Consider the following 14,360-nt stretch of genomic DNA (forward strand, 5'->3'; position numbering starts at 1 on the left):
AAATTCACCCAGCTGCCACATGGTCATCAGTACATATCTTTGCAAAGCACTACTACGTGCACATCGTCTACATCAAAAGGGAGGCAGAAGTGAGAAAGAGTGCTGAAACATTTGCTTGTAAACACACTCTAAAGAACCCACCCTATCCACAGGAAGAAATACCTCTTTATAATCCATGCTCAGCATGTGAATCCAGAAAAGGTTCATGCTTCAAAACGAGTTCAAGTTTATTTAAAGTGCATAGTTAATCAAAACCATTACACCGTATAAAGTAAAAAAGATTGAAAACACATAAATACATTCTTTACTGTGTACCCATAAATTAATTATAGGATTTGTGCACTACATGAAAAACTGAGTACAGCATATAATACCACAAAGACATTCTCGCAGTACCATACAGCTAATGACTGACAAGGTACCTAGTTTGAAAGTGCACCAGTATTTAAAATGTAATCCTTAAATATTTTCATTTACAGGGATTAAGCTCCCTAATGTTTTATAGGGTGTAACCCTATCATCCCACCAAAATAGCAGTAAAGTTCTGCAAAACGAAATGGTTACTGACCGATCGGAGTAGTTTTTTAACTTGAAGAATTTTCTGGATTTACATGCAACCCACCCACCTCCACCAGGAGAGGTGTATTCCCAAACTCAACAACAAGAGAGGACTAACAAACATAAAGGAGACCGATGTATTGTGTTGCCAGGAATAAAGAAAGGAAGAAAAAAGAATCTGAAGATGGTGACTGTGTCGAAGGATTTCTAGGGCATACATCCGACATCACTGATGGGATTGGGGTTCAAGCCCAAATGGTTGACGCCGCCCACGAAAAAAAGAGAGAAGCGTCTACAAGAAGACTATTCCGGACCTAACCACTAAATGGCAAAACAATACACAGCATGTGAACCCATAATTTTCTTCAAGCTGCAAAACTACTCCAATTGGTAAGTAACCATTTTTGTTAGAGGTTTTGGTTTTATTGATGAACACATGTATTTGGCAAAATGAGGTAATGCCATAAAGTAATTTTAGACAAGGCACTGATCAGTGGCATTTGAGATGGAATAACATGTCGATGTAAAGAAGGCCAGGATCAGATGTGTGTTGGAAAGCAACCTATACACGTTCTATAAAGTACGTAGTACTTTACCAAATTAGAAGTAATAAGACATAATGAAACTGAGCTGCTCCAGACTGATTATATTACATTTTACTTAGTTTGCTAGCAAGCAACATTGGAAAACAATTTGAATTCAATTTTCCGTCTACTTTTTGATGGTGTTGTAGTGAGATGTGATAGAATTGTTCCTATAATTGTGTTTTTATTTCAGGTTATGAGGATGCTCCTTTTGGAATATCACAGAGATTTACAGATGATAACAAACCAGTTTTCCTGCTGGATGAACGAGGAAACATAGGTGAGTGGTCTATAAGAGCGGTTTACCATGCAGCAGGAGGATGATGAAGAGAGAACTGACACCCTGTTTGTATGGGATGTTGGCAGAGCAGCAAACTGCAGGGGACATTTGTTTGGAACTTGTAAATTGGGGAGGGTTTTCCCCACTACCGTAGAAGCATGCTCTGACAGTGCCAGCTAGCATCTTATAAAACCCTTTGTATGATTCTCTACAAAAGGCCACACTAATAATAATGACATGTTATTTATATGGTGACTTTTATCCAAAACACTTAACACATTCATATACATATACAATTACTACTACTACTCCATCCAAATTCAAGTTTTCTTCAAAACTATAAAAAGCTGCCTTGCCACTGCCGTGAGTGGAACTGGTGATACTCATATAGGCCCAGCGGGAAATAATTTACTTACTGACCTGTGTAGGATTTGTTCTAGGCTAGTAGTTCCCAACCTGTGGTCTGGAGACCCCTGGGGGTCCACGAAGCCTCATCAGGGTGTCCATGACTGCTTAGAAAATTAAATAAGATAAATATATTAGGTCTCCAGCTTTCAGTAATGACTTGGGGTGGAGGGGGCCCAATAATGATTTTTGGGGGGGATTTCCTGGCTCCAGTAATGAAAAAGTGAGGGTCTACAGAAGTTAAAAGGTTGGTAAGCACTCTTCTAGGCAACGAGTTACGGACAGAGACCATATGGACGGGTTAAAATCATATGCATAAGATTGGAAAGCTGAGTGGGACCGAGACTTGAGTTTTAGGGACGGAACTGCGTGGAAGGCTTTGTTTGCCCCCGAGTGATCATCAGCTTTATTCAAAAGTGCAAGGCAGTGATAAAAGCACATAAATAAATTAATTCATCAATAAAACACTAATCACAACCTAGTTAATACAAATACTCTCATTTACAGTAATACACTAGAGTTAATCAATAAAACACTAATCATAAAGATGATTCATTACAATTCATACATTTACAACAATATGCAGCTGATTAAAAAAAATAAAAAAATAACACCCTTCTCTATAGCACGCATCCTCATTAGGTAACCTCTGCAGAAACCGAAGAGCTACTCTGCATTGATGACATTTATGCTCCCTTAAAAGTGGTATCGAAAATTGAGCTCTAAACCAACATAAAAATAGTTTGAGTGAAGCGCGTTCACACAGGCACATACTTAGTTTCACTACCAAATAGTCACAACTGGAAAACACAAAAGATGAATATTCCTGCCATCTCCAAATCTCAGTAGCAAGGCCCCTTCCATCTACTGCAAACTAGAACCAAAACAGGCTCTGTACCCGAATTTTACTTGAGTTACTTATTGTTGCACCAATGGTTTTCCTAATTCAGTACTTTCCATTAGCTGACATCTGTATTCCAAGAAAGTCCTCATCTTTCTTAAATGTTCATTGGTTGTGTAAACAAAACAGGACTTCCCAATTCCCCAAAGCTCTTTTTAACATAGCAAGCCATGGTATTTTATCCTGCAGTCACAACTTAATCAGTCTCCAATGATTGCCTGCTATAAAGTAACCTGGAGATTATTCCAGACTGAGAGCCATAACATAAGAGGTCTCAGCTTGACAAGATCCTCAGGATGCGCCTGGCCAATTTGTTCAGGGTACAAATAGTGCAAAGATGAATAGGAAAGCGAAAGAAGAGTCTTACCAGAAACAGTTTTCCTCCACCTGTAGTGCTCGACAGTCAGCGCAGCCCCAGATGCCGATCCATAGCACGTAATCGCCATACATTGTGTTTTAGACATTTTCAAAAGAGGAGGATTGGCTTGGGCTGGACTCCGATACTACCCCAAACGTGGGAAACTGAACACATGGACTCATTTATTGTCACTGATGGAAGAAGTGTGAATGTTAATGCTTTTTGCACCACAAACCATAGTATGTGAACAGTGTAGGCATTGTGTGCTAGGAGTACAACATCATCTGCATACAAAAGCACTGGTGCCAGGACAGATTTGACTAATAGAACATCTTTTTTTTTGTAAACAAAGTTTATTGCAATTTCGATCAACCAATGATTAGGTAAACATAGTATAAGAGAATATACAGTGACCTACATAGACTCTGAGATCAAGAGCTTTTTCAATCTACACATCTCTGCACTAACAGCAATCTGATGTTGCAACAACTACCCTACCCCCCCATCCCTCAACCTCCCCAACAGTGCCCCACCCCCCAGTGATGGTACTGGTAGCTTATCTGGACATTTGTATTGTATGTAGGTGTGCTATGAAGGAGTCAATCCTCCGCTCACAGTGTGAGAGTGTTTACCCCGTCTAGTCCAACCGTAGGATCCTGCCCCGGGGTCATCTGTACTGGCACCAATGGATTGGGACTATTGGTAACTTCTCAAAACATCCAAACATCATTCAATCAGGGGGCTGGACCTAATCGGCATTCCTCCTTAAAGGAGTCTAATATCGCGTCCCAACCTTGCGCCACCTCCAGGGGCCGCCAACCCCTTCTGGCCTCGCTATGTAAAACAGCGCTCTCACACCCAGCCCACCTAGTTAATTCTCTGGTCCATAGGGACAGTCTCGGCCCAACTGGATTCTTCCAGGACATCGCTATTTCCCTCTTGGCCAGTACGTAGGCCAAGTCCCGGAACCTGTTGGTTATTTTGTACTTAGCCGTGCGTGGAAACCAGCCAAGCAGACAATGCCCTATTGTGCAAGGGACTTCTCTTCCTATCGCTCCAGCCACCAGACGGCTCACCTCCGCCCAATACACCTCCGCCGTAGGGCAGCTCCAGAACATATGCCTAAATTCTGCCTTCTCTAGTCCGCACCTCGGGCAATTTACTCCTTCCACTTCAAAGTACCTGCTGATCCGCTCAGGGGTGAGATATGCCCTATGAAGTACATAAAAATTAATCAGCTTAAATCTGGCATTGCGAGTCATTTTGGGGAAGCCCCCCAGAATACGCTCCCAGTCCATATCGGATATAGTTGTGCCCAGGTCTACTTCCCATGACGATTTGAGTTGAGTCAAAGGTATGTTCCTATCCGCTTGAACCCTGCTGTAGAGATTAGAAACTGCCTTAAAGGTGCCAGAAGAAGTCGCCAAATATGTACAGGTTGTTTGTGTAGTGAGCTCTCCTGTCCGTGTCAGCCAGTGTTTCCTGATACTAGCCACTACTGAGCCATACAATAAGAAGTGTCCTCCCTGTAGACCGAATTGTGTCCGAAGGACTTCAAACGACATCAGTGCCCCCTCCTTAAATAGTGCTCCTACCGTCTGTATCCCGGACTCCACCCAGGACTGGAGTCCTCCCCAGTCACCCCGATGGGGCAAAGCTCTTAGGGACAAGAGGGGTAGGTCGGGGGAGTAAGGGGCCTTTACTTTAAGTTTACGCAAAAAGCTCCTCCAACAGCGCGCAAGGACTTTAAATTCAAGGGAATCATGCGTCCCAGTACCCGGACACCCCAACAATAGTTCGTATAATCTAGTCTCTGGGGGAGTAAATGCCTTTACCCCCAACCCTGTTGCTGATCTGTTGGCTATCCATTGCGCCAACCATTGGAATTGCGCTGCCAAGTAGTAAGCCTCAAAGTCCGGGACTGCTAGGCCTCCGTCTGTGGACCGCCTCTAAAGTTTGGCCAGAGCCACTCGCTTCCGTCCACCCCCCCAGATAAAGGCCACGACCATGGATTCTAGTTCTGCAAATATGGCCTTAGGAATCCATACCGGCAGGACCGTGAAGTGATACAGAAGGCGAGGCAACACCACCATTTTAAGGATGGCTACCCTCCCCGCTACAGATAGAGGTAAGGTTTGCCAGAAAGCCATGTTGGAACGGAGGGAACGCAATGAGCCTCCAATATTGCTGTCTATTATATCCTTTGGGTCATGGAAAATCTTGACCCCCAAGTATGAGAGGCATCTTGGAACCCACTGGACATTTCCCAACTCCAATGGTGGGGCTACAGTAGCGTTCAACGGAAACAGGCCGGTCTTGCCCCAATTCACCCGAAGACCAGAAAGCTCACCAAACTGCGAAAGTAACTGCTGGGTCCGGGAAAGGTCTCTGTGTACATCGTCTAAGAAGATCAATAGATCATCCGCATACAACGCTATTTGATGTCTCTTGCCCCCTGCCACTATGCCGGGACCCCCCCCACCACCGCGCGCTGCGGCCGCTAATGGCTCCATAGCCAGTGCAAATAGCAGCGGCGATAGGGGACACCCCTGTCTGGTACCCCGCTCAACGACATAAGGTCTGGATATTATCCGTCCTGTCCGTACCCTAGCAGTGGGCTCAGTATACAACAATCTGACCCAGGCAATGTATTCAGGTCCGAAACGAAGGCGGGACATCACTGTATAAAGGAAGGCCCACTCCAAGCTATCAAAGGCCTTTTCTATATCGACTGCAAGCACTCCAGGGGCTGGGCTAGACGATTTTCGATCGTTCATGACTGCTATAAATCTGCGTATGTTATCCGCTGTGTTGCGCCCCGGGATGAACCCTGCCTGGTCAGTATGTATTAGTGTTGCCATGTGGGGGAGAAGCCTAGAGGCCAGAATCTTGCTGAGGAGCTTGTAATCCAGGTTCAGCATGGATAAAGCTCTGTATGCCCCAGCTTCCGCAGGATTTTTCCCAGGTTTAAGCAAGGGCACTATTACCGCCTCCCTCGCTGTTGCCGGCAAAATTCCTCGGTCTCTGGCGGATTGATATAGTATCTCAAGCCTAGGAGCTAACAAATCTATATACGTGGCATAGAATTCGATAGGGAGACTGTAAGGAAATGCCTCCTTGGCATGGTTGCCCCCTGACTTTTTGCCTTTGCTGATGCTATGTTTGCAATTGAAAGTGTGCTGAGGCCTGCTAACCAGGCCCCAGCACCAGTGTTCTTTCCCTAACCTGTACTTTTGTATCCACAATTGGCAGATCCAGGCATCCAGATAAGTCCCTTGTAACTGGTACTTCTAGTACCAAGGGCCCTGATGCCAAGGAAGGTCTCTAAGGGCTGCAGCATGTCTTATGCCACCCTGGAGACCTCTCACTCAGCACAGACACACTGCTTGCCAGCTTGTGTGTGCTAGTGAGGACAAAACGAGTAAGTCGACATGGCACTCCCCTCAGGGTGCCATGCCAGCCTCTCACTGCCTATGCAGTATAGGTAAGACACCCCTCTAGCAGGCCTTACAGCCCTAAGGCAGGGTGCACTATACCATAGGTGAGGGTACCAGTGCATGAGCATGGTACCCCTACAGTGTCTAAACAAAACCTTAGACATTGTAAGTGCAGGGTAGCCATAAGAGTATATGGTCTGGGAGTCTGTCAAACACGAACTCCACAGCACCATAATGGCTACACTGAAAACTGGGAAGTTTGGTATCAAACTTCTCAGCACAATAAATGCACACTGATGCCAGTGTACATTTTATTGTAAAATACACCACAGAGGGCACCTTAGAGGTGCCCCCTGAAACTTAACCAACTATCTGTGTAGGCTGACTGGTTCCAGCAGCCTGCCACACTAGAGACATGTTGCTGGCCCCATGGGGAGAGTGCCTTTGTCACTCTGAGGCCAGTAACAAAGCCTGCAGGAGCTGTAACACCTGGCGGTGAGCCTCAAAGGCTCACCCCTTTGTCACAGCCCAGCAGGGCACTCCAGCTTAGTGGAGTTGCCCGCCCCCTCCGGCCACGGCCCCCACTTTTGGCGGCAAGGTTGGAGGGAACAAAGAAAGCAACAAGGAGGAGTCACTGGCCAGTCAGGACAGCCCCTAAGGTGTCCTGAGCTGAGGTGACTCTGACTTTTAGAAATCCTCCATCTTGCAGATGGAGGATTCCCCCAATAGGGTTAGGATTGTGACCCCCTCCCCTTGGGAGGAGGCACAAAGAGGGTGTACCCACCCTCAGGGCTAGTAGCCATTGGCTACTAACCCCCCAGACCTAAAACACGCCCTTAAATTTAGTATTTAAGGGCTACCCTGAACCCTAGAAAATTAGATTCCTGCAACTACAAGAAGAAGGACTGCCCAGCTGAAAACCCCTGCAGCGGAAGACCAGAAGACGACAACTGCCTTGGCTCCAGAAACTCACCGGCCTGTCTCCTGCCTTCCAAAGATCCTGCTCCAGCGACGCCTTCCAAAGGGACCAGCGACCTCGACATCCTCTGAGGACTGCCCCTGCTTCGAAAAGACAAGAAACTCCCGAGGACAGCGGACCTGCTCCAAGAAAAGCTGCAACTTTGTTTCCAGCAGCTTTAAAGAACCCTGCAAGCTCCCCGCAAGAAGCGTGAGACTTGCAACACTGCACCCGGCGACCCCGACTCGGCTGGTGGCGATCCAACACCTCAGGAGGGACCCCAGGACTACTCTGATACTGTGAGTACCAAAACCTGTCCCCCCTGAGCCCCCACAGCGCCGCCTGCAGAGGGAATCCCGAGGCTTCCCCTGACCGCGACTCTTTGAACCTAAAGTCCCGACGCCTGGGAGAGACCCTGCACCCGCAGCCCCCAGGACCTGAAGGACCGGACTTTCACTGGAGAAGTGACCCCCAGGAGTCCCTCTCCCTTGCCCAAGTGGAGGTTTCCCCGAGGAATCCCCCCCTTGCCTGCCTGCAGCGCTGAAGAGATCCCGAGATCTCTCATAGACTAACATTGCGAACCCGACGCTTGTTTCTACACTGCACCCGGCCGCCCCCGCGCCGCTGAGGGTGAAATTTCTGTGTGGACTTGTGTCCCCCCCGGTGCCCTACAAAACCCCCCTGGTCTGCCCTCCGAAGACGCGGGTACTTACCTGCAAGCAGACCGGAACCGGGGCACCCCCTTCTCTCCATTCTAGCCTATGTGTTTTGGGCACCACTTTGAACTCTGCACCTGACCGGCCCTGAGCTGCTGGTGTGGTGACTTTGGGGTTGCTCTGAACCCCCAACGGTGGGCTACCTTGGACCAAGAACTAAGCCCTGTAAGTGTCTTACTTACCTGGTTAACCTAACAAATACTTACCTCCCCTAGGAACTGTGAAAATTGCACTAAGTGGCCACTTTTAAAACAGCTATTTGTGAATAACTTGAAAAGTATACATGCAATTTTGATGATTTGAAGTTCCTAAAGTACTTACCTGCAATACCTTTCGAATGAGATATTACATGTAGAATTTGAACCTGTGGTTCTTAAAATAAACTAAGAAAAGATATTTTTCTATATAAAAACCTATTGGCTGGATTTGTCTCTGAGTGTGTGTACCTCATTTATTGTCTATGTGTATGTACAACAAATGCTTAACACTACTCCTTGGATAAGCCTACTGCTCGACCACACTACCACAAAATAGAGCATTAGTATTATCTATTTTTACCACTATTTTACCTCTAAGGGGAACCCTTGGACTCTGTGCATGCTATTCCTTACTTTGAAATAGCACATACAGAGCCAACTTCCTACATTGGTGGATCAGCGGTGGGGTACAAGACTTTGCATTTGCTGGACTACTCAGCCAATACCTGATCACACGACAAATTCCAAAATTGTCATTAGAAATTCATTTTTGCAATTTGAAAAGTTTTCTAAATTCTTAAAAGACCTGCTAGGGCCTTGTGTTAGATCCTGTTTAGCATTTCTTTTTAGAGTTTAAAAGTTTGTAAAAGTTTGAATTAGATTCTAGAACCAGTTGTAGATTCTTAAAAAGTATTCCAACTTTTAGAAGCAAAATGTCTAGCACAGATGTGACTGTGGTGGAACTCGACACCACACCTTACCTCCATCTTAAGATGAGGGAGCTAAGGTCACTCTGTAAAATAAAGAAAATAACAATGGGCCCCAAACCTACCAAAATACAGCTCCAGGAGCTTTTGGCAGAGTTTGAAAAGGCCAACCCCTCTGAGGGTGGCAACTCAGAGGAAGAGGATAGTGACTTGGAGGAAAATTCCCCCCTACCAGTCCTATCTAGGGAGAACAGGGTCCCTCAAACCCTGACTCCAAAAATAATAGTCAGAGATGCTGGTTCCCTCACAGGAGAGACCAACACCTCTGAAATCACTGAGGATAACCCCAGTGAAGAGGACATCCAGTTAGCCAGGATGGCCAAAAGATTGGCTTTGGAAAGACAGATCCTAGCCATAGAGAGGGAAAGACAAGAGATGGGCCTAGGACCCATCAATGGTGGCAGCAACATAAATAGGGTCAGAGATTCTCCTGACATGTTGAAAATCCCTAAAGGGATTGTAACTAAATATGAAGATGGTGATGACATCACCAAGTGGTTCACAGCTTTTGAGAGGGCTTGTGTAACCAGAAAAGTGAACAGATCTCACTGGGGTGCTCTCCTTTGGGAAATGTTCACTGGAAAGTGTAGGGATAGACTCCTCACACTCTCTGGAAAAGATGCAGAATCTTATGACCTCATGAAGGGTACCCTGATTGAGGGCTTTGGATTCTCCACTGAGGAGTACAGGATTAGGTTCAGGGGGGCTCAAAAATCCTCGAGCCAGACCTGGGTTGACTTTGTTGACTACTCAGTGAAAACACTAGATGGTTGGATTCAAGGCAGTGGTGTAAGTAATTATGATGGGCTGTACAATTTATTTGTGAAAGAACACCTGTTAAGTAATTGTTTCAATGATAAACTGCATCAGCATCTGGTAGACCTAGGACCAATTTCTCCCCAAGAATTGGGAAAGAAGGCGGACCATTGGGTCAAGACAAGGGTGTCCAAGACTTCAACAGGGGGTGACCAAAAGAAAGGGGTCACAAAGACTCCCCAGGGGAAGGGTGATGAGACAACCAAAACTAAAAATAGTAAAGAGTCTTCTACAGGCCCCCAAAAACCTGCACAGGAGGGTGGGCCCAGAGCCTCTTCACAAAACAATGGGTACAAGGGTAAAAACTTTGATCCCAAAAAGGCCTGGTGTCATAGCTGTAAACAGCATGGACACCAAACTGGAGACAAGGCCTGTCCCAAGAAAGGTTCCACTCCAAACTCCCATCCAGGTAACACTGGTATGGCTAGTCTCCAAGTGGGATCAACAGTGTGCCCAGAGCAAATCAGGGTCCACACTGAAGCTACTCTAGTTTCTGAGGGTGGGGTGGATTTAGCCACACTAGCTGTCTGGCCGCCTAACATGCAAAAATACAGACAGCAACTCTTAATTAATGGGACTAGAATAGAGGGCCTGAGGGATACAGGTGCCAGTGTCACCATGGTGACAGAGAAACTGGTTTCCCCTGGCCAATACCTGACTGGAAAAACTTACACAGTCACCAACGCTGACAATCAGAGAAAAGTACATCCCATGGCAATGGTTACTTTAGAATGGAGAGGGGTCAATGGCCTGAAACAGGTGGTGGTCTCCTCAAATATCCCAGTGGACTGTCTGCTTGGAAATGACCTGGAGTCCTCAGCATGGGCTGAGGTAGAACTAAAAACCCATGCAGCAATGCTGGGTATCCCTGAACTGGTGTGTGTGAAAACAAGAGCACAGTGCAAGGCACAGGGTGAACAAGTAGAGCTGGAGTCTGGAAGAATGGCCCAGCCTACCAAGAGAACAGGAAAGTCAGCTGGGAAACCAACTGCAACACAGCAAAAGAAAGGGAACCTCTCTTCTCAGGAAGAAGTTCTGCCCTCTGAGGGAACTGAGCCTTTGGAGCTTGAACCTTATCAGGTTGAGCTCTTAGGCCCAGGGGGACCCTCAAGGGAGGAGCTGTGTAAGGGACAAGAAACCTGTCCCTCTCTTGAAGGCCTTAGGCAGCAAGCTGCTGAAGAGTCCAAAGGCAAGAAAAATGGAACGCATAGGGTCTATTGGGAAGATGGACTCCTGTACACTGAGGCCAGAGACCCCAAACCTGGTGCCACTAGGAGAGTGGTAGTGCCTCAGCTGTTCAGGAAGTTCATCCTAACATTGGCCCATGACATTCCCCTTGCTGGACATTTGGGACAAACCAAGACGTGGGAGAGGTTAGTCAACCACTTCTACTGGCCCAATATGTCCAACATGGTTAAGGAGTTTTGCCTCTCCTGCCCCACCTGTCAAGCCAGTGGTAAGACAGGTGGGCATCCAAAGGCCCCCCTCATTCCACTTCCAGTGGTGGGGGTTCCCTTTGAAAGAGTGGGTGTGGACATAGTTGGTCCACTAGAACCTCCCACAGCCTCAGGAAATATGTATATCCTGGTAGTAGTGGATCATGCTACCAGGTATCCTGAAGCTATTCCCCTTAGGTCGACTACTGCCCCTGCAGTAGCCAAGGCCCTCATTGGTATCTTTACCAGAGTGGGTTTCCCTAAGGAGGTGGTGTCTGACAGAGGTACCAACTTCATGTCAGCATACCTAAAGCACATGTGGAATGAGTGTGGAGTGACTTATAAATTCACTACACCATACCATCCACAAACTAATGGCTTAGTTGAGAGATTCAACAAGACATTAAAGGGCATGATCATGGGGCTCCCAGAAAAACTCAAAAGGAGATGGGATGTCCTCTTGCCATGTCTGCTTTTCGCTTACAGAGAGGTGCCACAGAAGGGAGTAGGATTCTCACCCTTTGAACTTCTGTTTGGTCATCCTGTAAGGGGACCACTTGCCCTTGTTAAAGAAGGCTGGGAGAGACCTCTCCATGAGCCTAAACAGGACATAGTGGACTATGTACTTGGCCTTCGCTCTAGAATGGCAGAGTACATGGAAAAGGCAACCAAAAACCTTGAGGCCAGCCAACAGCTCCAGAAGTTTTGGTATGACCAAAAGGCTGCACTGGTTGAGTTCCAACCAGGGCAGAAAGTCTGGGTTCTGGAGCCTGTGGCTCCCAGGGCACTCCAGGACAAATGGAGTGGCCCTTACCCAGTACTAGAAAGGAAGAGTCAGGTCACCTACCTGGTGGACCTGGGCACAAGCAGGAGCCCCAAGAGGGTGATCCATGTGAACCGCCTTAAGCTCTTCCATGACAGGGCTGATGTCAATCTGTTGATGGTAACAGATGAGGATCAGGAGGCAGAGAGTGAACCTCTCCCTGATCTTCTGTCATCAGACCCAAAAGATGGCACAGTAGATGGAGTGATCTACTCAGACACCCTCTCTGGCCAACAGCAAGCTGATTGTAGGAGAGTCCTACAACAGTTTCCTGAACTCTTCTCCTTAACCCCTGGTCAGACACACCTGTGTACCCATGATGTGGACACAGGAGACAGCATGCCTGTCAAGAACAAAATCTTTAGACAGTCTGACCATGTTAAGGAAAGCATCAAGGTGGAAGTCCACAAGATGCTGGAATTGGGAGTAATTGAGCGCTCTGACAGCCCCTGGGCTAGCCCAGTGGTCTTAGTCCCCAAACCTCACACCAAAGATGGAAAGAAAGAGATGAGGTTTTGTGTGGACTACAGAGGGCTCAATTCTGTCACCAAGACAGATGCCCATCCAATTCCAAGAGCTGATGAGCTCATTGATAAATTAGGTGCTGCCAAATTTCTAAGTACCTTTGACTTGACAGCAGGGTACTGGCAAATAAAAATGGCACCTGGAGCAAAAGAAAAGACAGCCTTCTCCACACCTGATGGGCATTATCAGTTTACTGTTATGCCCTTTGGTTTAAAGAATGCCCCTGCCACCTTCCAAAGGTTGGTGAATCAAGTCCTTGCTGGCTTGGAGTCCTTTAGCACAGCTTATCTTGATGATATTGCTGTCTTTAGCTCCACCTGGCAGGATCACCTGGTCCACCTGAGGAAGGTTTTGAAGGCTCTGCAATCTGCAGGCCTCTCTATCAAGGCATCCAAATGCCAGATAGGGCAGGGAACTGTGGTTTACTTGGGCCACCTTGTAGGTGGAGGCCAAGTTCAGCCACTCCAACCCAAGATCCAGACTATTCTGGACTGGGTAGCTCCAAAAACCCAGACTCAAGTCAGGGCATTCCTTGGCTTGACTGGGTATTACAGGAGGTTTGTGAAGGGATATGGATCCATTGTGACAGCCCTCACTGAACTCACCTCCAAGAAAATGCCCAAGAAAGTGAACTGGACTGTGGAATGCCAACAGGCCTTTGACACCCTGAAACAGGCAATGTGCTCAGCACCAGTTCTCAAAGCTCCAGATTATTCTAAGCAGTTCATTGTGCAGACTGATGCCTCTGAACATGGGATAGGGGCAGTTTTGTCCCAAACAAATGATGATGGCCTTGACCAGCCTGTTGCTTTCATTAGCAGGAGGTTACTCCCCAGGGAGCAGCGTTGGAGTGCCATTGAGAGGGAGGCCTTTGCTGTGGTTTGGTCCCTGAAGAAGCTGAGACCATACCTCTTTGGGACTCACTTCCTAGTTCAAACTGACCACAGACCTCTCAAATGGCTGATGCAAATGAAAGGTGAAAATCCTAAACTGTTGAGGTGGTCCATCTCCCTACAGGGAATGGACTTTATAGTGGAACACAGACCTGGGACTGCCCATGCCAATGCAGATGGCCTTTCCAGGTTCTTCCACTTAGAAAATGAAGACTCTCTTGGGAAAGGTTAGTCTCATCCTCTTTCGTTTGGGGGGGGGGTTGTGTAAGGAAATGCCTCCTTGGCATGGTTGCCCCCTGACTTTTTGCCTTTGCTGATGCTATGTTTGCAATTGAAAGTGTGCTGAGGCCTGCTAACCAGGCCCCAGCACCAGTGTTCTTTCCCTAACCTGTACTTTTGTATCCACAATTGGCAGACCCAGGCATCCAGATAAGTCCCTTGTAACTGGTACTTCTAGTACCAAGGGCCCTGATGCCAAGGAAGGTCTCTAAGGGCTGCAGCATGTCTTATGCCACCCTGGAGACCTCTCACTCAGCACAGACACACTGCTTGCCAGCTTGTGTGTGCTAGTGAGGACAAAACGAGTAAGTCGACATGGCACTCCCCTCAGGGTGCCATGCCAGCCTCTCACTGCCTATGCAGTATAGGTAAGACACCCCTCTAGCAGGCCTTACAGCCCTAAGGCAGGGTGCACTATACCATAGGT

The 14,360-nt window shown here is 47.2% G+C and overlaps 1 protein-coding gene across 1 annotated transcript in view; it reads left to right on the top strand.

Moving 5' to 3' along the window:
* The window catches only part of LOC138248867 (zinc finger protein 586-like), a 109,988-nt gene that overhangs the window by 65,971 nt on the left and 29,657 nt on the right, over positions 1-14,360 (top strand). Inside the window, exon 7 of the mRNA XM_069202829.1 lies at positions 1,336-1,422. Coding sequence (XP_069058930.1) covers positions 1,336-1,422 — 87 coding nt within the window. The remainder of the gene's footprint in view (positions 1-1,335; positions 1,423-14,360) is intronic.

The sequence above is a fragment of the Pleurodeles waltl genome, chromosome 8, assembly GCF_031143425.1.
Source record: "Pleurodeles waltl isolate 20211129_DDA chromosome 8, aPleWal1.hap1.20221129, whole genome shotgun sequence".
NCBI lineage: Eukaryota > Metazoa > Chordata > Amphibia > Caudata > Salamandridae > Pleurodeles > Pleurodeles waltl.